Source organism: Pseudophryne corroboree, chromosome 4 (genome assembly GCF_028390025.1).
Source record: "Pseudophryne corroboree isolate aPseCor3 chromosome 4, aPseCor3.hap2, whole genome shotgun sequence".
NCBI classification, from domain to species: Eukaryota; Metazoa; Chordata; class Amphibia; order Anura; family Myobatrachidae; genus Pseudophryne; species Pseudophryne corroboree.
Genome location: NC_086447.1, coordinates 681,292,065 through 681,314,544, shown reverse-complemented (window position 1 = coordinate 681,314,544; position 22,480 = coordinate 681,292,065). Strand labels below are relative to the sequence as shown.

The following is a 22,480-nucleotide window of genomic DNA, read 5'->3' as shown; positions in this document are numbered from 1 at the left end:
CTGCCTGCCGACTGCCGACACAGAGGTAGCCACAGCCGTGAACTACCGCACTGTACACTGGTTGATAAAGAGATAGTAGTATACTCGTAACAACTAGTATGACACTATGACGGTATAAAGAATGAAAAAAAAACCACGGTTAGGTGGTATATATTATAATAATAATACAATTATGGATGGACGGACTGCCTGCCGACTGCCGACACAGAGGTAGCCACAGCCGTGAACTACCGCACTGTACACTGGTTGATAAAGAGATAGTAGTATACTCGTAACAACTAGTATGACACTATGACGACGGTATAAAGAAAGAAAAAAAAATACCACAGTTAGGTGGTATATATTATAATAATAATACAATTATGGATGGACGGACTGCCTGCCGACTGCCGACACAGAGGTAGCCACAGCCGTGAACTACCGCACTGTACACTGGTTGATAAAGAGATAGTAGTATACTCGTAACAACTAGTATGACACTATGACGGTATAAAGAATGAAAAAAAAACCACGGTTAGGTGGTATATATTATAATAATAATACAATTATGGATGGACGGACTGCCTGCCGACTGCCGACACAGAGGTAGCCACAGCCGTGAACTACCGCACTGTACACTGGTTGATAAAGAGATAGTAGTATACTCGTAACAACTAGTATGACACTATGACGGTATAAAGAATGAAAAAAAAACCACGGTTAGGTGGTATATATTATAATAATAATACAATTATGGATGGACGGACTGCCTGCCGACTGCCGACACAGAGGTAGCCACAGCCGTGAACTACCGCACTGTACACTGGTTGATAAAGAGATAGTAGTATACTCGTAACAACTAGTATGACACTATGACGACGGTATAAAGAAAGAAAAAAAAATACCACGGTTAGGTGGTATATATTGTAATACAATTATGGATGGACGGACTGCCTGCCGAGTTCCGACTGCCGACACAGAGGTAGCCACAGCCGTGAACTACCGCACTGTACTGTGTCTGCTGCTAATATAGACTGGTTGATAAAGAGATAGTATACAATACATACAACAATATACTACTATACTGGTGGTCAGGCACTGGTCACCACTAGTCACACTGGCAGTGGCACTCCTGCAGCAAAAGTGTGCACTGTTTAATTTTAAATTAATATAATATTATGTACTCCTGGGGGCTCCTGCTATAACAACCTGCAGTGCTCCCCAGTCTCCCCCACAATTATTATAAGCTTTGCCTTTTATACATTGATGTGCAGCACACTGGGCTGAGCTGAGTGCACACAGACTGAGTCACACTGTGTGACTGGCTGCTGCTGTGTATCGTTTTTTTTCAGGCAGAGAACGGATATAGCAGAGAACGGATATATTATATTAAAATAAATAAAAGTTAACTAACAACAACTGCACTGGTCACTGTGGTAAACTCTGTCTGACTCTGCACAATCTCTCTCTCTCTTCTAATCTAATTTCTAATGGAGAGGACGCCAGCCACGTCCTCTCCCTATCAATCTCAATGCACGTGTGAAAATGGCGGCGACGCGCGGCTCCTTATATAGAATCCGAGTCTCGCGAGAATCCGACAGCGTCATGATGACGTTCGGGCGCGCTCGGGTTAACCGAGCAAGGCGGGAGGATCCGAGTCTGCTCGGACCCGTAAAAAAAACATGAAGTTCGTGCGGGTTCGGTTTCAGAGAAACCGAACCCGCTCATCTCTAGTATGTAGTGTGTGCTCCCTCCCTGTACTGTGCTGTATGTAGTGTGTGCTCCCTCCCTGTACTGTGCTGTATGTAGTGTGTGCTCCCCCTCCCTGTACTGTGCTGTATGTAGTGTGTGCTCCCTCCCTGTACTGTGCTGTATGTAGTGTGTGCTCCCTCCCTGTACTGTGCTGTATAGTGTGTGCTCCCCCTCCCTGTACTGTGCTGTATGTAGTGTGTGCTCCCTCCCTGTACTGTGCTGTATGTAGTGTGTGCTCCCCCTCCCTGTACTGTGCTGTATGTAGTGTGTGCTCCCTCCCTGTACTGTGCTGTATAGTGTGTGCTCCCCCTCCCTGTACTGTGCTGTATGTAGTGTGTGCTCCCTCCCTGTACTGTGCTGTATGTAGTGTGTGCGTCCTCCCTGTACTGTGCTGTATGGTATCCGTTCACATGGTCGACCATGTTATGGTCGACAGTCATTAGGTCGACCACTATTGGTCGACATTGACATGGTCGACATGGACACATGGTCGACACGTGAAAATGGTCGACACGTGAAAGGTCGACACATGAAAAGGTCGACATGAGTTTTTTAACTTTTTTTTCTTTTGGGGAACTTTTCCATACTTTACGATCCAAGTGGACTACGATTGGAACAGTAATCTGTGCCGAGCGAAGCGAAGGCACCATGCCCGAAGCATGGCGAGCGAAGCGAGCCATGCGAGGGGACGCGGTGCACTAATTGGGGTTCCCAGTCACTTTACGCAAAAAACGACACCAAAAAAAGTTAAAAAACTCATGTCGACCTTTTCATGTGTCGACCATTTTCATGTGCCGACCATGGCCCTCATTCCGAGTTGATCGGTCGCAAGGCGAATTTAGCAGAGTTACACACGCTAAGCCGCCGCCTACTGGGAGTGAATCTTAGCTTCTTAAAATTGCGACCGATGTATTCGCAATATTGCGATTACTAACTACTTAGCAGTTTCAGAGTAGCTCCAGACTTACTCTGCCTGTGCGATCAGTTCAGTGCTTGTCGTTCCTGGTTGACGTCACAAACACACCCAGCGTTCGCCCAGGCACTCCCACCGTTTCTCCGGCCACTCCTGCGTTTTTTCCGGAAACGGTAGCGTTTTCAGCCACACGCCCCTGAAACGCCGTGTTTCCGCCCAGTAACACCCATTTCCTGTCAATCACATTACGATCGCCGGAGCGAAGAAAAAGCCGTGAGTAAAAATACTTTCTTCATAGTAAAGTTACTTGGCGCAGTCGCAGTGCGAACTTTGCGCATGCGTACTAAGCGGATTTTCACTGCGATGCGATGAAAAAGAACGAGCGAACAACTCGGAATGAGGGCCCATGTGTCCATGTCGACCATGTCAATGTCGACCAATAGTGGTCGACCTAATGACTGTCGACCATAACATGGTCGACCATTCATACCGGAACCGTGCTGTATAGTGTGTGCTCCCTCCCTATACTGTGCTGTATGTAGTGTGTGCTCCTCCTCCCTGTACTGTGCTGTATGTAGTGTGTGCTCCCTCCCTGTACTGTGCTGTATAGTGTGTGCTCCCCCTCCCTGTACTGTGCTGTATGTAGTGTGTGCTCCCTCCCTGTACTGTGCTGTATGTAGTGTGTGCGTCCTCCCTGTACTGTGCTGTATAGTGTGTGCTCCCTCCCTGTACTGTGCTGTATAGTGTGTGCTCCCCCTCCCTGTACTGTGCTGTATGTAGTGTGTGCTCCCTCCCTGTACTGTGCTGTATGTAGTGTGTGCGCCCTCCCTGTACTGTGCTGTATAGTGTGTGCTCCCCCTCCCTGTACTGTGCTGTACAGTATGTAGTGTGTGCTCCCCCTCCCTGTACTGTGCTGTATGTAGTGTGTGCTCCCTCCCTGTACTGTGCTGTATGTAGTGTGTGCGTCCTCCCTGTACTGTGCTGTATAGTGTGTGCTCCCCCTCCCTGTACTGTGCTGTACAGTATGTAGTGTGTGCTCCTCCTCCCTGTACTTTGAAACATATAAGGTTAAAAAGAGGGGTTTGTAGAATGAAAAATCAATAAAATCAGAAGTAGATTAAAGGCATGACTGCAGTGTCAGTAGACACTGAAAGTGGGCATATCAGTCCTTGTATATTCAGACGTACAGATGTGCATCAGGGAAGGGTATTGTAGCAGCATATGCATAAAGGGGGTCATTCCCAGTTGATAGCTTGCTGCCGATTTTCGCAGCGTTGCGATCAGGCAAAAAAATAGCAAAACTGCGCATGCGTATGTGTTGCAATGCGCACGCGCATCGTACGGGTACAAAGAGCATCGTTGTTGTGCAATGCTTTTAGCGATGAATCCATTCGCACAGCCAATCGCAAAGAGATTGACAGGAAGAGGGCGTTTGTGGGTGGCAACTGACCGTTTTCTGGGAGTGTTTGGGAAAATGCAGGCGTGTCCAGGCATTTGCAGGGCGGGTATCTGACATCAATTCCGGGACCTCCGTCGCTAGAATCATCGCACAGGATAAGTAACTACAGGGCTGGTCTTGTTTTGCACATGTTCGTGTTGCTCGGCTGCACATGCGATCGCACACTTGCAAAGCGAAAATACACTCCCCTGTGGGTGGTGACAATGCGTTTGCACGGCTGCTAAAAGTAGCTAGCGAGCGATCAACTCAGAATGAGGGCCACAGTCACAGGTAAACATTAGCATAACGTAAAGCAAAGGAGGCCCCAACTGTGTCTGTCTCAGAATCAGGACCTCTGAGGAGTGACCCTGCCCTCTTGACAGGCCCCTCCCCATCAAGGCTCCGTCCCCATTTGGGCTGCTTCCATAAATTTCCCGGGCTGGTGTTCGATCCCAATCCGCCCCTGAGAGCACGCTAGTGTCCAGGTGCAGCCCGCAACTCCTGGACCCCAGGAGTGACAAAAATGCGGGTCGAGGTGCTTAGCCCCTCCTGCGAAGCCATGCCCCCTCTCGCGAGTTAATCAGCTTAGACACACCCCTCCCATGATGCCATGCCCCCTTCGCGCCCACACCGGGTGTATAATAGGTGCGTGACACCTCTGCTAGTTACTAGCCCATCAAAATCAAGGAACAACATTATTATTATTATTGTCAGCCCCGGTGGCTGTGCACGCCCGAACAGAGCAACAATAGAATTGCTCCATTGGACGCCATCTAGTGGCACACAAAACACTTAAATTGCCACCATACAGGTGAGGAGCAGTGTTAGCCTTTTATTATATGGGAGGAGTTTGCCTATCTGTATTCAAGAACATAAACCAGCTTGTTGTATGATTCACTTGAGTATCATAATGGAATGTACAAAAAATTTTGGAAAACATTCACAAATATTGAGTTTGGAGACTGTGGTGGAGATTTATCAAAGCTTGGAGAGAGATAAAGTGCCGACCAATCAGCTTCTAGCTGTCACTTTATATGCTGTGTTTGCAAAATGAAAGTTAGGAGCTGATTGATTGATTGATTGATTGATTGAAACATTTTCTCTCTCTACTTTATCTCTCTCCCACCTTTCATTAATCTCCCCCTATCTTTCAGCAACATAATGTTTGAACACAATTTAAATGCCAACTTAATTCTTAATTTCATTTTCCTTTTTTCCCTTTTTTCAGGTGTATACACTTTTTTGTCTAGTACCTTAGAATCCCTAGAAGACACTGACCATATTCATTTGATTTTGGACAAAATAATAGACTCATTGGTGCATTTTATGGCTAAAACTGGACTTTCCCTTCAGCAGCAGCAAAGACGCCTGGCTCAATTGCTTCTTATTCTGTCACATATCAGGCATATGAGGTAAGATCAAATCTAGAAGGGCAAAATGTAAGAGACTCCTTGATGACACTGTAAGTTTCAAGAATGAAATAAGTTGTAATGTCACTTGTGTAGCACCCGTCTTAAACACTATAAAAATGCAAAATTGAGATATAGAAACGGAAGACATCTCACTATAAAGTGAACAGAAATAAAATGAAACTAAACATTTGCAACTAACTACTGTGTGAAAAGGAAAATACACATTTATTAAACGGTATACAAACGGTATCCAGACTCCAGGTTGACACCAATAAGGTCGACACCACTTAGGTCGACACCTGCAATAGGTTGACATGGCCAAAGGGTCGACATGAACAAGGTCAACCTGGAAAAATGTCGACATGAGTTTTTCACCTTTTTTGTCATTTTTTTTCACTTTTTCATACTTTACGATCCACGTGGACTATAATTGGGAACGGTAACCTGTGCCGAGAGCAGTGGTAGCAGAACGAGGCACCTTGCCCGAAGCATGGTGAGCAAAGTGAGCCATGCGAGGGGATATGGTGCACTAATTGGGGTTCCTGGTCACATTACGAAGAAAATGACACCAAAAAAACATAAAAAACTCATGTCAACCTTTTTCTATGTCGACCTTGTTCATGTCGACCTATTTCAGGCTTCGACCTAAGGTGTGTTGACCAATTTTTGTCGACCTAATTGGTGTTGACCCTGAGTCCCAGACCTGATACAAACATGTACAACATAATAAATGCTGATACTAAATTAGCTGAATAATTCCAAAAACTTGCTATTCAAAAGTCCAAATTATCCCTCAATATTGACATGACAAAGTGAGATAAGTCTTAAACATGCAAGTAACAGGTCCTTGTTTAAGGATGTCAGTGTCTGATCAACCATTCGGGCCAGATGTACTAAGCCTTGAAAAGTGATAAACTGCACGTGATAAAGTACCAACCAACTAGCTCCTAACTGGCATTTTTCAGACCCAGCCTGTAACATGACCGTTAGAAGCTGATTGGCTGGTACTTTATCATTGTGAAATGTATCACTTTTCAAGGCTTAGTACATCTACCTCTCAGGCTGCAGCCTGGGACTCTCCTCTTTCAAATATGGTTGCCCACACAGTTGTTGGTGTCATTATGGATGTGATAGAAACAACTTCCATTTTAACAGCCCAATGCTAATATGTGATCGACAGACAACTGGTAGGAGGCGAAAACATTTGAAAGAGGGGAGCCCCCTTTTTCAATTGTGGGTGCCCCAGATTTTATGAATGCAAGGTTGGATGGATACCTTCCTCCATCCCTGGACCCCATGATTTTTCTGTAGTACAGATGTTAATGCCTGGTGATTATTCTAAACAACAGGCATACATTTATATGGAGACACGTAGCTTGGCACAAGGGTACCACTATCTGTCTATGGGGTAAATGTATGAAACAGTGACAAGAGAGGAGAAGTGAGCCAGTGAAGAAGTTGCCCATTACAACTAATCAGCAGCTCTGTTTAATTTTATAGTATGCAAATTATAAATGTTACTTCAATGCTGATTGGTTGCCATGGGAAACTTTTCCACTGGCTCACTTCTTCTCTCTTATCACTGCTTCATACATTTACCCCTTTATTACATGATGGGGGAGATAGCGCACATGTACTCACTGATGGCACTTCCAGGAACTCTTCTTTGGCTGCCTGTTTACTGGTCATCTCACTGGTCATCTGGACTCATGGGGAAGGTAAAAAAAACTTTATTATCTCACTCATCAACAGTTTTAGTTTTATTAAGTACCGTTCAGCTTAGGGGGTCAAAATACAATCAACTAATTAGAAACAGCTACCATCATTAAATATCAATGTAACTACCTTCCACCGTCCGCAGGAGATTGACCTCCTAAAAGATCTATCCATGTCCTTGTCTAATTGTGTTGCAGGTATACTAAAACGACTTTACTGTGCTCAGCCATAGTTTGTTTGTCTTGAACTAAACCCATTCCACTTAGGAAACAAAGGTCATCAATTTTCAAAACTCTACCTAAAATAATAAAAATTATCACCACAATCTCTAACGAGTTAATATTAAGGGGGATATCCAATTAGCCCCGGTAATTTACCAGGGCTAATTTCCCCGCCGGGGGATATACTATTACTACCGATAAGCCAGCACGAGCGGTGGCTTATTGGGCTTACCTGATGCTGCACCGGGTGCCGGCTGCTGACAGCTCCTGGTGCAGCGCTGCTCCTCCGGCTCCCCTTCGGTCACATGGGTGCTCCCTTGTCATGTGACTACTGGCGGGGGGAGAGGAGGGGATGCAGTCATAGAGCTGCGGTCACCACGCCGAGTGGCAGCTTCCGGGCCACGTCGCCATGCCTGCTGTTGCTGCAGCGGGTATGGGACACTGCAGGTTGTTCCAGTCATCAGGGATTTTGTTTCGCCTGCCTCAGACAGACGAAACCAAATCCCCAGAAACAGACCCATTTTTGTGCGAAAACGGGGCTGTTTCTACCGAAAGCACACAGGTTTCACCGAACCTGTGTGTTTTCGGGAGAAAGGGCATTTTTTACAGGCGATCAATCTGGATAGCCTGTAAAAAAAAATCGGTGAAACATCGGGAAAAAATTGCCATAAACGTACGCTTTTCGCAACCAATGTTTTACCTGGGCTAATAGGATACCCCCCTATGAGTTTGCAGCAAATCAAACTAACTCTAAACTCCTTAAAATCCTCCCGATTGTAAATCAGTTTGTACATTATAACACTCTCTATACTGCAATATGGTTTGCCTATACTTTTAGTGAAATGCATGTTGCATATTGTGGTTCAAGTACAATGGAAACGTATTTATTTTTGCAAAGTAATAAAAACATTCAAACACAAAAAGATACATGAAATAGACAACCTGTTATTCGTTTATATATAGGACATTATACTGTAAGACATAAATTAATATAAAGCAAACTGTATTTTAAGAAAAAAAACAAAAGACAAACTGAATAACATGCAGTAGTTGATCCTAATGTACTTTGAAGTCACATTTCACTCTCCACCATGTATGTTTTAAACCCGGTGCACCAGAAATAGGGACCAGAAATAGGACCAGAAATTGGACCAGAAATAGACTAGAAATAGGGTGAGTACCTTCAAATGCACCAGGCTGCCAAGAAAGAGCACTTATACACTTAAAGATGTAGTGCAGATCTGCATTGTTTGTGGTTCATAAATGACCCTTGGCCTCTTGATCAGTGGCAGATGGGCTATCATAGAAACTATATTTTTGAGAGTTGAGTTTAATAAGCGAAGTTATGCAGCAAATTGTTATAGTACAGTATGGCATAGATAAAGAACAGTGTTTTAACTTTTTACCACTCAGTCCCAGTACATTTTAATGAAGTTCTTTTAACACATCTTAATCTCTCAGAGTTAGGGTTCCAATAATTTAATAATAAGACGTGCTTGGCAAAGATTTCTGAGCATCATGCACTATTACTTGGCTCTACATAGTGTTATAAATCTTTTACTTAAATGAAAAGTCCACTCTGAAACGCCATGTTTCTAAAAGGCCTCCAAAGCAATGAAGATGGTATACTTGATAAGGCTGAGTATGTTTTTATTTTTATGTGAGGCTACAGATTAAGTCATGCATGAAAAATACTAATCATTCATACAAATCATGCAATTAATCTTGACCTTCATCCTTGAAGGATGAGCACATAGATGAATTTGCCTGTACTGTTTCCTTACTGTCATGCATGTTGTTAGATATGCCTTTGTGACAAAGCCTTAAAAGAGATTCTAGTTCACAATCAGTCCCATTCCAAAAAAAATGTTTGAATTATTGACAAATTTATTTGTAAAAGTTTCCAGAATTCTAAAATTGTAAGCCATTTGACTAGGAAATTTATACTTCCCATATCCTGGTCTATATTACAAAATCATATTGTAAACCGAAAAGAAAAAAAAAGAATATAGCAAAACGTTACTAGGAGTGGTATAAAATAGTATTATCATTTAAAATTTGATATTAATGTGTCAATTAAAAATTTATATTATGGTAAGCAATTTTGCATTGGACTAACCTGTAATAAATAATAATTTATATTAAGGGTTTTAAATAATATGTTTTCTAACATCTGGCTTGGGGGCAACAATACATAAATTAATTTTGTTAAAATCAAAACTTTTGTATTGTATCTTATCTAGGTAAAATTTGCAATCTTTCTAAGCAAAAGAAGTTCACTCACATAGAATCTTAGAAGTTAACTACACTAGTTCCAGACTTGATTACAGTAATATAATACATCAATTTTGCACAAAGTGATAATAAAATGAATGCACTTGTCCTCAAATTTCGGATGTCAACCAGGTTCAGATCCTCTCAATACTTGAATGGGTAAAGAACAGTTATTCTCATGGCCTATGGGACTGGTTCAGACTTGTACGCTAACCCAATGGTGGGTACTCTGCATGGGTACACTGTACGTGTGCAGAACGGGTCCTGCGTCCTTACACACAGTTCTCCCAAAGCAACAGCCTGATTGATAGGCTGAGGCATTTTGGGGCAGGGAAGGAGTGGCGACTGGGTCTATTCCTCAAAATGGAGGCGTCTCCTCCATTTTGTTAGAGTGTTGAAGTCAGTTTCTGCGTTTCATGACACAGATTTACTGACCCCAGCTGCTGGTCAGAGTTGGAAATCTGAGTCACCTGAAGGTCACTCAGATGACCGATGGTCCTACAGAGTGATCTGATGGTGCAACAGCGGATCAAGGAAGCGTACAGGAGGTGTCTATTTACACCAGACACCTCCTGCTGCATTAGTATATTACTGTAGATGTACAATATTGCATAGATGCTTCCCTGCAATATCGTACATCTCTGAATCAGGCGCTCTATCAATTATTTGCTTGAGTTAATCTAGAGATGTGCTAGATGATCTCACAAGATCTGTGAGGACAAGGAATACTTTGCAATGTCAAGATCGCATTTTGTGATGCACTAGCCTACACAAAGTAGAGGTGTGCAGGTTCAGTTTTCTGGGTCTCTGGATTTAGTATATTCAAATACTTCTAACCACAGGCTTAGGTTTTCCCGCCAGACTCAGATTCCAAACTGAGGCAAAACATCATCATCATCACACAGTACACCAGAGAGTTAGGGTAGGCTATAGGCTGCAGCACTAAGTCAGTGTCGGTGAAGGGTTGTGAGGTGCAACCGTTGAGGTGCTGTGGTAGACTGTGAAGGGCTGTGGGCTGCCTTCAGCACTAAGAAAACTATTAGTGAAGGGCTGTGGGGTGCAAGCACTACTGTAGCTGTGTCAGACTGAAGGGCTGTGTCAGATTGAAGGTCTGTTGGCTGCAGTACTAAGAGCACTGTGTCAATTAAGGGCTGTTGGGGGCAAGCACTACTGTGGCAATACTGCTGTGGCTGTGCCAGACTGTGAAGAGCTGTGGGGTGCTGTGTTGTTCAGTGCAAGCACCATGTTAAAAAAAACTAAAATAAAACTTAAAAAAATAACGTTCATTAAGTCCAGGGTGCCACCATTACTATAAGCGCAGTGAGACGCAGCATTGTGTAAAAAAAACAAAAACTTGCATGTTCAGGTATTGGGTTGTAAAATAATAACGTTCATTAGGTTCCAATGTGCCACCATTACTATAAGCGCAGTGAGTCGCAGCAGTGTGTAAAAAAGAGAAAAATATGTATATGAATCAGTTGATAAAAGATCAGGAGTAACAAGTCAGTACTAGTGCTGCTGCTGCTGCTGCTGCTGCTGCTGCCAGTCATGATAGCACTTCAACATCTACTAAAGGTGGTCCAGGGGACACAAAGTTTAAGAAATGGCACTTGAAATCTAAATATTATACAATATTAAAGAAAATGTCACCTCTAATAAAAAAGAGAATGTTTACTGCAAAAAAATAAAATAAAATTGCCAACATGCCATACACCACACGCAGTGGCAAGGAAAAGCTCAGACTACACCTTTGTTTGTGAGTGGTGGACCTGCTAGTTCTGCTGCTGCTGTTTCATGCACTAGAAGAATGCCTATTGCAGAAGCCTGGGCCTAAATGCACTCAGGCATCTTCTTCTGTACCCAGGGCCGTCTTAACAGCAGTGTAGGCCCCTGGGCACAGCGATGCACTGGGCCACCTACCCATCCTCCAGCAGTAGATGCGAGGGTGCTATCAGTGCAGCTTTGATGTCCCATGGGTGGTAGGGGGTGTTCTATCTTCGGCTTCTGCTCAGCATGTAGGACCTGGAGCAGTAATTTCTGCTAATTACTCCTTTACTGCACAGATGATGGGAGATGGGGCAGCAGGGAGAACACTAAACTGTAGAAGGAGGTACTGGGGACACCTATCAGGAGGTACAGGGGACACCTGTCAGGAGGTACTGGGTACACCTGTCAGGAGGTGCTGAGGACACCTGTCAGGAGGTACTGGGGACACCTGTCAGGAGGTACTGGGGACACCTTTCAGGAGGTACTGGGGACACCTGTCAGGAGGTACTGGTTACACCTTTCAGGAGGCACTGGGGACACCTTTCAAGAGGTACTGTGGACTTGTGGATCAGAGTTCAGGAACCAGAGCAATCCACCAATGAAAATATAAATCTGCATACCAGTGTTATGCACACCAGTGCCAGCAGGAATGTACTGGTGTCTGAACGGAGAGGGATGCAAAACAAATGAACTCACAGACAGACTGGGGAATATGACATTACATACATAGAAGGTGATAGGGTAACAAAATAAACACAAAGTGAACAGAGAAGCCCAAAGGCTAAGAAACTGGGTGTCTCCCTAGTATTAGGAATGCTCAGATGGAAAGAAGCGAGATGTTGTAATTTAATACGTAGAGAACCCGAAATGCTGTTGCTAAGGGCAACAGCAAAACCCTAAAGGGTTACCAACGGGTGTGGCAGTAAACTCCTTGGTCAGAGATGGAATAATAGACACAAGGAGAGTCTCCACAATCCTAGTCCTCACTTGCAGTGCACTGGTTCAGCTTACAGCCACTAAACTGACACCTGAACACCTTGCACAGTGAGAAAGGATTTTGGCAGGCAAGTCTGAGAATACAGCCGCAAACTTGCTAGGTTCACAGAGTAGCAAAAGAACCCCAGCAGGTTAAACGACTGACTCCAGTCTTACTGCTAGGTCTGGATTGGCAGAGTGTAATACCAAATCCCAAGGCCTATTTGCAGTAAGCAACAAACAAATACAAAGTTTACACAGTACTAGCTAGCTTAAAGGAACTGACTAACCAACAAAGATTCAGCAGCGTCTGCCTAACCTGAGAAGAGGGTTTATATAGCAGGTGCTGTCCACGCCCCACTCAGACCTCACAGACTGTGAGCACAAAAACCAGCACCGGATCCCCTGCCGTGCACAGAGCCTGTAACCACTGCACAGCAAAAGACCCGAACCGGAGTATCAGCTACGCTCAGGTTACTCCGCTAGCACTTGTCTCCCGGTTGCCATGACGACGTGGCAGCACAGAGCAGGAGACCCTAACAGTACCCCCCCTCTGACGAGGGGTCAAAGAACCCCTACCACCGGGATTATCGGGGAACTGCGAGAAGAAAGAGCGTAACAGTCTGGGGGCATGAAGATCACAACTGCGCACCCACGACCGCTCCTCCGGGCCATACCCCTTCCAGTGCACCAAAAATGACAGCCGACCCCGAACCATCTTGGAGTCAAGAATCCTTTCAACAACAAACTCCCTCTGGCCACGTTTTAGAAGAGGGGAAGGTCTTCCACTGGAAGAAGGATTACAAATCGCCCGTTTTAAAAGGGAACAATGAAATGTTTTATTGATACCCAAAGAACGGGGTAGATCTAACTGAAATGCCACCGGATTGATAACCCTAGTGATCTTATAAGGACCGATGAACCGGGGTCCTAACTTATGAGATGGCTGTCTCAACTTCAAATTCTTGGTAGACAACCAGACGAAGTCTCCTAATTTTAAGCTGCAGGGTCTTTTCCGCTTATCAAAAACCCTTTTGGTCACTAATGACACAGACACAAGGGCTTTCTTCACTTTCCTCCAAATACCTCTAAGGACCGAAACCACAGAGGAACCACCAGGCGTGGAGTCCTGGGGGTCAAAAGAATTGGCCTTAGGATGATGCCCATACACACAAAGGAAGGGAGAGATCCCTGTAGCAGAGTGAGCCGCGTTGTTATAGGCAAACTCCGCCATGGACAGATGAGCAACCCAGTCAGTCTGACACTTGGAGACATAACACCTGAGGAACTGCTCCAAGGACTGGTTCACCCTTTCAGTCTGCCCATTAGACTGCGGATGGTAGCCTGACGACAAGCTGACAGAAATCTGGAGATCGGAACAAAATGCCCTCCAGAATATGGCCACAAACTGGGATCCGCGGTCAGAGACCACATCAAGTGGCAACCCGTGGAGGCGCACAACATGCAGCATAAATAATTCAGACAGGCGTCTGGCCGATGGCAGCCCAACCAACGGAACGAAGTGCGCCATCTTCGAAAACCTGTCAACGACAACCCAGATGGCTGTCATCCCCGAGGATTAGGGCAAATCCACCACAAAATCCATTGAAATGTGGGTCCATGGCTTAGATGGAATAGAGAGTGGATGTAATGGGCCAACAGGAACCCCTCTAGGAGTCTTATTTCGGGCACAGATGTCACATGCCCGAACCCACTGATCCACATCCCTAGCCACCGAGGGCCACCACACCGCCCTAGATAGCAACTCCCGAGTTCTGGCAATACCCGGGTGATCTGCCGACTTCTTGGCATGGAATTCCAGGAACACTCGCTGTCTTAACCTAGGAGGCACAAACAAAAGACCTACCGGAAGGTCTGGAGGAGCCTGCTCCTGTGCTCTAAGGACTAATGACAAGAGGTCCTGGGTAATGCCCACTTTAATACATGATGGGGACACAATGGGCAATGGCTCCTCGGTGGTCTCCTGGATTGGAGCAAAACTCAGCGAGAGCGCATCAGCCTTGATGTTTTTTGACCCAGGGCGATATTTTATCAAAAAATTAAAGCGAGCAAAAAACAAAGCCCATCGTGCCTGCCTGGCATTGAGGCGCTTTGCTGACTCTAAATATGCCAAATTCTTATGGTCGGTGAGAATTGAGACCACAAACTTAGCCCCCTCAAGCCAGTGTCTCCACTCCTCGAGTGCATCCTTAATAGCCAACAATTCCCGGTTACCCACGTCATAATTCATCTCGGCAGGTAAAAATTTACGGGAAAAGTAAGCACAGGGATGAAGGCGATTATCAGACACCCCCATCTGAGAGAGCACTGCCCCAATACCCATCTCAGAGGCATCCACCTCCACCACAAAAGGACGCTCTGGATCTGGGTGTCGCAGCACCTTGGCCGAGACAAATGCCCTTTTGAGACGGGCAAAAGCCGCTTTGGCCTCACAAGACCAGTGAGCAACATCCGCCCCTTTCTTAGTGAGTGCCACCAAGGGCGCCACTATAGACGAAAATCCAGCGATAAATCGTCTAGAAAAATTCGCAAAGCCCAGAAAACGCTGAAGCGCCTTCAAACTAGTGGGCTGCACCCAATCCAGGACTGCCTGTACCTTGGAACCCTCCATTTGGAAACCTTCTGGGGAGATAATATATCCTAGAAATGCGATTTGCTGAACTTCAAATTCGCACTTCTCCAGCTTCGCCCCAAGCCGGTGGTCTCTGAGTTTCTGGAGGACTAAGCGTACATGCTTCCGATGTTCCTCCAGGGAATGGGAGAAGATTAGGATGTCATCTAAGTATACAACTAAGAATCTATCCAAATATTCCCTGAGCACATCGTTCATGAAGTCCTGGAAGACTGCCGGGGCATTACAGAGCCCAAAAGGCATCACCAAATATTCATAATGCCCTGAGTGGGTATTAAAGGCAGTCTTCCATTCATCCCCCTCTCTTATTCGGATTAGATTGTACGCACCGCGTAGGTCAATCTTAGAAAAAATGGTGGCAGTACGAAGCTGGTCAAACAAGACCGAAGTTAGAGGCAGTGGGTATGAGTTTTTAATCGTGATACGGTTCAATTCCCTGAAGTCGATGCAGGGTCGCAACGAACCGTCCTTTTTACCCACGAAGAAGAACCCCGACCCAACTGGAGACTGTGAAGGTCTGATAAATCCCTTAGCCAAGTTCTCCTGAATGTACTCTGCCATAGCCTGAGTCTCAGGACGTGACAGGGAGTACAACCTGCTCTTGGGAAGCTTAGCATTCGGCAACAAATCAATGGCACAGTCATAGGGGCGATGGGGAGGTAGTACCTCTGCAACTCTTTTGGAGAACACGTCCGCAAAATCTGCATAACATCCTGGAAATCCTGGCAAACTTAGCTGCGAAAGCCTGACTGGAAGGCTCCAGCAACTCCTGAAACAATCAGTACCCCAACTAAGAATCTCCCCAGAGACCCAGTCAAATTGAGGATTGTGGGCCCTTAACCAGGGTAACCCCAACACCAATGGGGCAAAAGTACAGACAGTCACATAAAAGGACAATTTTTCAGAGTGTGTGGCTCCAATAAACAAAGAAATCTGGCTAGTGCAAGAGGTAATTTTACCCTGGGATAATGGTTCCCCGTTTAACCCACAAATCTCAATCTCCGATGCCAAGGGTACTAATGGAACAGAGTGTTTCAGGGCGAATTGGCGGTCCATAAAAACCCCGTCGGCCCCACTGTCCACAAAGGCCTCAGTCTTGACAGTTTGACCGAGGATCTTCAAGGTCACCGGAATGATAAAAGTCTTCTTGGGAAATTCTGACTTCTGGCCTGACAGGATATTTCCCATCACCCTCAGGCCCTGAAGTTTTCCGGCTTTTCTGGACTAGATACTACCACATGACCTTTATTTCCACAGTACAAACATAACCCCTGCTGTCTCCTCCGCGTCTTCTCACGCGAGGAGAGGCGGGTAGCCCCAATCTGCATAGGCTCCTCGGAAAATTCCTCAGAGTCTGAGGTTCCCTTGGGAAAGAAGGAAACCTCGGTCTCCCTTTCAAGCCTGCGCTCTCTCAGCCGTCTATCCACCCGAATGGATAACTGCATGAGCTGATCCAAGCTATCAGGCAAGGGATATTGTACCAGTTGGTCTTTTAACTGGTTAGAAAGACCTCTTCGGTACTGGTGTCTCAGGGCTGGGTCATTCCACTGGGTATCATGGGCCAACCTCCGAAACTCCGTACAATAAACCTCAACTGGCCTTCGCCCTTGCATAAGGATCGAAATCTGAGCCTCGGCTGAGGCCGTCTTGTCAGGGTCATCATACAACATGCCCAGTGCCGTAAAAAAAGCATCAACACTTTTAAGCGACGGACAGTCAGGCTGCAACCCATATGCCCAGACCTGTGGGTCTCCTTGTAGCAAGGAAATCACTATGCCCACCCGCTGAATCTCCGACCCAGAAGACTGAGGCCTAAGCTGGAAATATAGCTTGCAGCTCTCCTTGAAACAAAAGAACTGCGAGCGATCTCCAGAAAAACGATCCGGGAGGTTTACTTTCGGCTCCTTAACCCCTGAAGGCACTGCTGCTGCGGGAGCTCTGCCAGCGGCCTGCGAAGTGTGCATTTTAATGGACAAATCATTAAATTGTCGAGTCAGGACCTGCACCTGATCGTCCACCTGTTGCAAAGTATTTTGAGGGATATGCTCCATATTCCCACAAAATTTCAACAGGAGTATTAGGCTGCTGAATATGTTATGCACACCAGTGCCAGCAGGAATGTACTGGTGTCTGAACGGAGAGGGATGCAAAACAAATGAACTCACAGACAGACTGGGGAATATGACATTACATACATAGAAGGTGATAGGGTAACAAAATAAACACAAAGTGAACAGAGAAGCCCAAAGGCTAAGAAACTGGGTGTCTCCCTAGTGTTAGGAATGCTCAGATGGAAAGAAGCGAGATGTTGTGATTTAATACGTAGAGAACCCGAAATGCTGTTGCTAAGGGCAACAGCAAAACCCTAAAGGGTTACCAACGGGTGTGGCAGTAAATTCCTTGGTCAGAGGTGGAATAATAGACACAAGGAGAGTCTCCACAATCCTAGTCCTCACTTGCAGTGCACTGGTTCAGCTTACTGCCACTAAACTGACACCTGAACACCTTGCACAGTGAGAAAGGATTTTGGCAGGCAAGTCTGAGAATACAGCCGCAAACTTGCTAGGTTCACAGAGTAGCAAAAGAACCCCAGCAGGTTAAACGACTGACTCCAGTCTTACTGCTAGGTCTGGATTGGCAGAGTGTAATACCAAATCCCAAGGCCTATTTGCAGTAAGCAACAAACAAATACAAAGTTTACACAGTACTAGCTAGCTTTCAGGAACTGACTAACCAACAAAGATTCAGCAGCATCTGCCTAACCTGAGAAGAGGGTTTATATAGCAGGTGCTGTCCACGCCCCACTCAGACCTCACAGACTGTGAGCACAAAAACCAGCACCGGATCCCCTGCCGTGCACAGAGCCTGTAACCACTGCACAGCAAAAGACCCGAACCGGAGTATCAGCTACGCTCAGGTTACTCCGCTAGCACTTGTCTCCCGGTTGCCATGACGACGTGGCAGCACAGAGCTGGAGACCCTAACAACCAGGCATGTGGAGCTGGAGCAGGGACCAGCTGCTTGAAGGCTGATATCTCTGGTTCTGGGCATAGTAGAGACAAGCTGCCAGTGTCCACTGAAAGGGGAGAGAGCCAGCATTTGGAGTATACCCTTAAATAAACTCTAAGTCAGACAGAACCCGAGATATCTTGCTGGGAAGATCAAGTAACAGGCTTGGATGGGGACCACTGCTTTGAAGTTGGATATCTCCGGTTCCCCAGGGCCGACTTTCAAAAATCTGGTACCACTGGAAAGAGGAGACCCTCAGCTATCAGCCTAGTGCCTTTTACTACTGGGGCCCTTGGGCAAGTGCCCATTGAGCCCATATGAAAAGACGGCCCTGTCTGTACCCTTATACTGTATGATGATGCAACACCTTCTTGCTTTGAGTCTAGTAGAGGTGTCTCCTTTAAAAATGACAAATCAGTGCCCCCCCCCAAAAAAAAAAAAAGAACACTAAGTCTGCAGAACAAACTGTGTGTTCACAAATTCCTGAGAAGAGTCCAGGAGTGTCCACATTAGTTGTGTGTGAGTCTGACATTACTTACATTGCACTCACAGAGACGCCTCCTTCCACCATTTTTGCACCATCTACAAAAGTGGGGATAAGCAGTATAAGTAAATATTTGTATGGCCTTTTCTTGTTTGTGATTAGTTTTATTTTAAATGTATTTAATTTTCTAAATTAACCAATTAATGAAATTAACAATTTTGAATCAATTTTATTCAATCAATACAAAACCAATCAATCAATTAATGCTTTAGCTGCCTGCCACTGCATACTCCACCTCCATTCCCCTATGCTGCCCTGTGGCCTCTCCTTTTGAAAACATTCTTTCTATGGGGTCGTATAGTTTATTGAACCGCAATGTTTCATAGATGTGCTTCATTTTTTAAGTAACTGCCGTGTGTTTGTGCCGCTGCTCCAGTGGCGGGTACAGCCCCTGGGCTGCAGCTAATACCACATCATGCAGGGGGGAGTTGGAAAACACATATGAACATACATGCAGGGATGTATGTAACATGTGCTGGCTGCAGGTCTCCAGGAATCTGCAGCGCTGCGGGTGGTCTTACAGCCAGGGTTGGACTGGCCCACAGGGGTACAGGGGAAACCCCCAATGGGCTCCACTGCCTGGGCCCCCCTCCTCTTCTAGGGATCAGGTTCCAGGTGTGCACTTGAACTATACATATAGTATGTTACCTTATACTGCACAGGACTATGGTTTACTTTCTAGAGTGCATTGGTATCATTATTCTTATACATTATCATGCACGCATTAGCAGTATTTCCTGTATATATATATATATATATATATATATATATATATATATTTATATATATATTTATTTATTAAGGGGCCCAACCTATGCACTTTCTAATGGTTTGGCAGACTAATGTGGCTGCTGGCCATACCCCTACTGGATACTGGCCACACCTCTAAACATGGGCCTCTACCACTGTGTTCCCTCGGTGGGCCCTTCATGCCCCAGTTCGACACTGCTTACAGCGGCTTCCGAACCCGGGACTCAGCATTTAGCTTAACGCCCCTAAACTCTCCTTCAAAGACCGGCTCCCATTGGCTTTTTTTCCACAAGAGTCTTGGAGCGGGCTTTAACCACATGCCTGCAAGTGCTTCATCTGACCTGGTTGCACAGGATGCGAGCAGTCAGATAAACTGTGTTAGCAGCGACAGGAAAGGGAAACTTCCCTCCGCTGCTGCTGTCAGAGGGACCGAAAGGTCCCTCTGCCTCCCTAGACCCTCCCCTCAGTGTTGCCGTGTTGCCGATCATTGCTGATTGATCAGCATGGCAGGATCCCCCACCCCCAGCGGCTGCAGACAATAGCAGCCTCTGTTAAGTGTAAAACAAACCCCCCAAGCCACCCCCAGACCCCCCTTGTATACCTGACAGCTGTCCTGTATGTAAAAATGAAAGCCGCGATGTTACAGATGTTCCGATGGTCATGATGTTTCGATGTTTGAATAAAAACATTATTATTATTTTTTATCTAAAATCATTTTGGATAGGGTTAAATTCATATTCTTCACCTAATTCACACATAAAAAAAAAACCTGACAATTTCTGAACGTTTTTTTTTTTTAGGAAAAAAACCTCAGTTTAAAGGAGAGTAGAGCCGAATGCAGCATCCCAGGTTCAGCAGCGGCTGTAAGACATGCAGATCTGCCGATCCCCGGACAGCTGCAGCCAGCACATATGCTACATACATCCCCACATGTATGTTCATATGTGCTATCCCGCTTCCCTCTGCATGATGTGTTGTGAACTGCAGCCACTGCGCTGCTTTATTGCTTCATTTACAGTAGCTACAGTAGCCAGCATTTGGCCTGAACAATATTGGTGAACAATATTGTGAGCTGTGAGGTGGTCGGAATTGATTGAAAATGTCTGTAAATTAATGTTATTGAAAGACCAAGCAACCATTTATGGTATGACATAATTCAGAAGCAGGATTGAGTGCAGGTTGAGTATCCCATATCCAAATATTCCAAAATACGGAATATTCCAAAATACGGAATTTTTTGAGTGAGAGTGAGACAGTAAAACCGTTATTTTCTGATATCTCAACATACACAAACTTTGTTTAATACACAAAGTTATTAAAAATATTGTATTAAATGACCTTTAGGCTGTGTATATAATGTGTATATGAAACCTAAATGAATTGTGTGTATGTATACACACTTTGTTTAATGTATAGTTATTAAAAATATTGGCTAAAATTACCTTCAGGCTGTGTGTATATGAAACATAAATGCATCCTGTGCTTAGACTTGGGTCCCATCGCCAGGATATCTCATTATGGTATGCAATTATTCCAAAATACGGAAAAATCCCATATCCAAAATACTTCTAGTCCCAAGCATTTTGGATAAGGGATACTCAACCTGCATCTTGTTTACTGTTGACAACTTTGTTTACAATTTAGATTTTTCTAGTATCTAAAACAAGCTATTGCATTTATCTTTACAGCAATAAAGGAATGGAACATCTGTACAGTATGAAGTGCAAAAACGTTGTGCCACTGTATGACCTGCTGCTGGAAATGCTGGATGCGCATCGGATGCATACACCCAAAGAAAACTTTGTAGCTCAAGAGGAAGACAGCCAGAGCCCATTAACTGCTGCACCCACAACTTCACCATGTTTGCAGCCTTTTTATGTGAATAGGGAGGAAGCAAGTTTACAGAGTGCAGTATAAAAGCATTTTCATTTTACTGTAATGGGTTTTATTGTTTTTGGTTTTTTTAATTCATTGGCCTTCAGTGCCAAGAAATTCCCAGCAGTATACTACCTATCTGTAGTGAGTACACCACATTAGCTGAATAATGCTGCATATGTAAACACACTCCGGCACACGTCTATCACTAATGATTTCTAGTGCAGGGTTTCATAGTCCGCTTACTATCTTTCACTATAGAAGAGGAGCCATTGGGCTAAGGACTGTCATCAATCCACCACATTGCTTTACAATAATTTTTTTGCACACTATTACACGTGGCACTGTGTTGCTGAAGAGCACAACCTTTCCACAGCTTTACTTTCTAGGATAATGTGAAGATAGCATGTACAGTGGCTAGCACATATTCAATGTATACCATAGGTTCGCACAAGTAGGTTTTAATGAATTCAATAAATAGCATTAAACTATATAATTTTCAAGGCCATCCTACTGTATCTACAGTTATCTTATCACATCTATTTCTCAGTGTTATTGTAGGTATTGCTAGTACCATTGCCATGTACTATGGTATATCATTTCCACCATCCAACAGTACATTACATTGAAGTGTTTATCAATGGTTTCTGTATCTTTGATCAACACCTTTCTTAACTTTGTCATGGCAAAAATATCCATGAATACACGTGGTGCCTAAAACATTCGGTACAAGGACTATACGTTATGTGTCTTGCCCATAGGCAGTAGAATACCATGGGCACGTGGGCCACAAGGCCATTACCATTCATACATTTCATTATAAGAAATTGTTGTCTTTCTTGTGTTCTCTTTTATCTGCATCTCTGCATAATGTTTTTTTATATGAAACTTTATATAATTAACTCAACTGTAAAACAAGACATTGACAGCCTTAATGACTTGGGTATGGTGTTGATTAGAAGGGGCATTTATGTTGTCCAAAAAGTAAATTCATTCTGAATTTTGCCTTTGCTGTGTATACCACATATTACAATTTATAACACAATATAACCTACTAGTAATATGGGCACCCCGTCCCTCCCTGCTATACTTACCCCGTTGTCGGTGCAACGTCCTCCTCTCCTGGTGATCGGTCCATCTCGATTCCAGCAGTGGGAGCCATAGGGGATGTTGGAGATAGGATAGATCACTGTTGATTATTA

The 22,480-nt window shown here is 44.7% G+C and overlaps 1 protein-coding gene across 1 annotated transcript in view; it reads left to right on the top strand.

The window, feature by feature from the left end:
* ESR1 (estrogen receptor 1) overlaps positions 1–21,342 on the top strand; it is a 507,877-nt gene extending 486,535 nt beyond the window's left edge. Inside the window, exons 7-8 of the mRNA XM_063917872.1 lie at positions 5,311–5,494; positions 21,092–21,342. Coding sequence (XP_063773942.1) covers positions 5,311–5,494; positions 21,092–21,320 — 413 coding nt within the window. The 3' untranslated portion in view covers positions 21,321–21,342. The remainder of the gene's footprint in view (positions 1–5,310; positions 5,495–21,091) is intronic.
* The last annotated feature ends 1,138 nt before the right edge of the window (positions 21,343–22,480 follow it).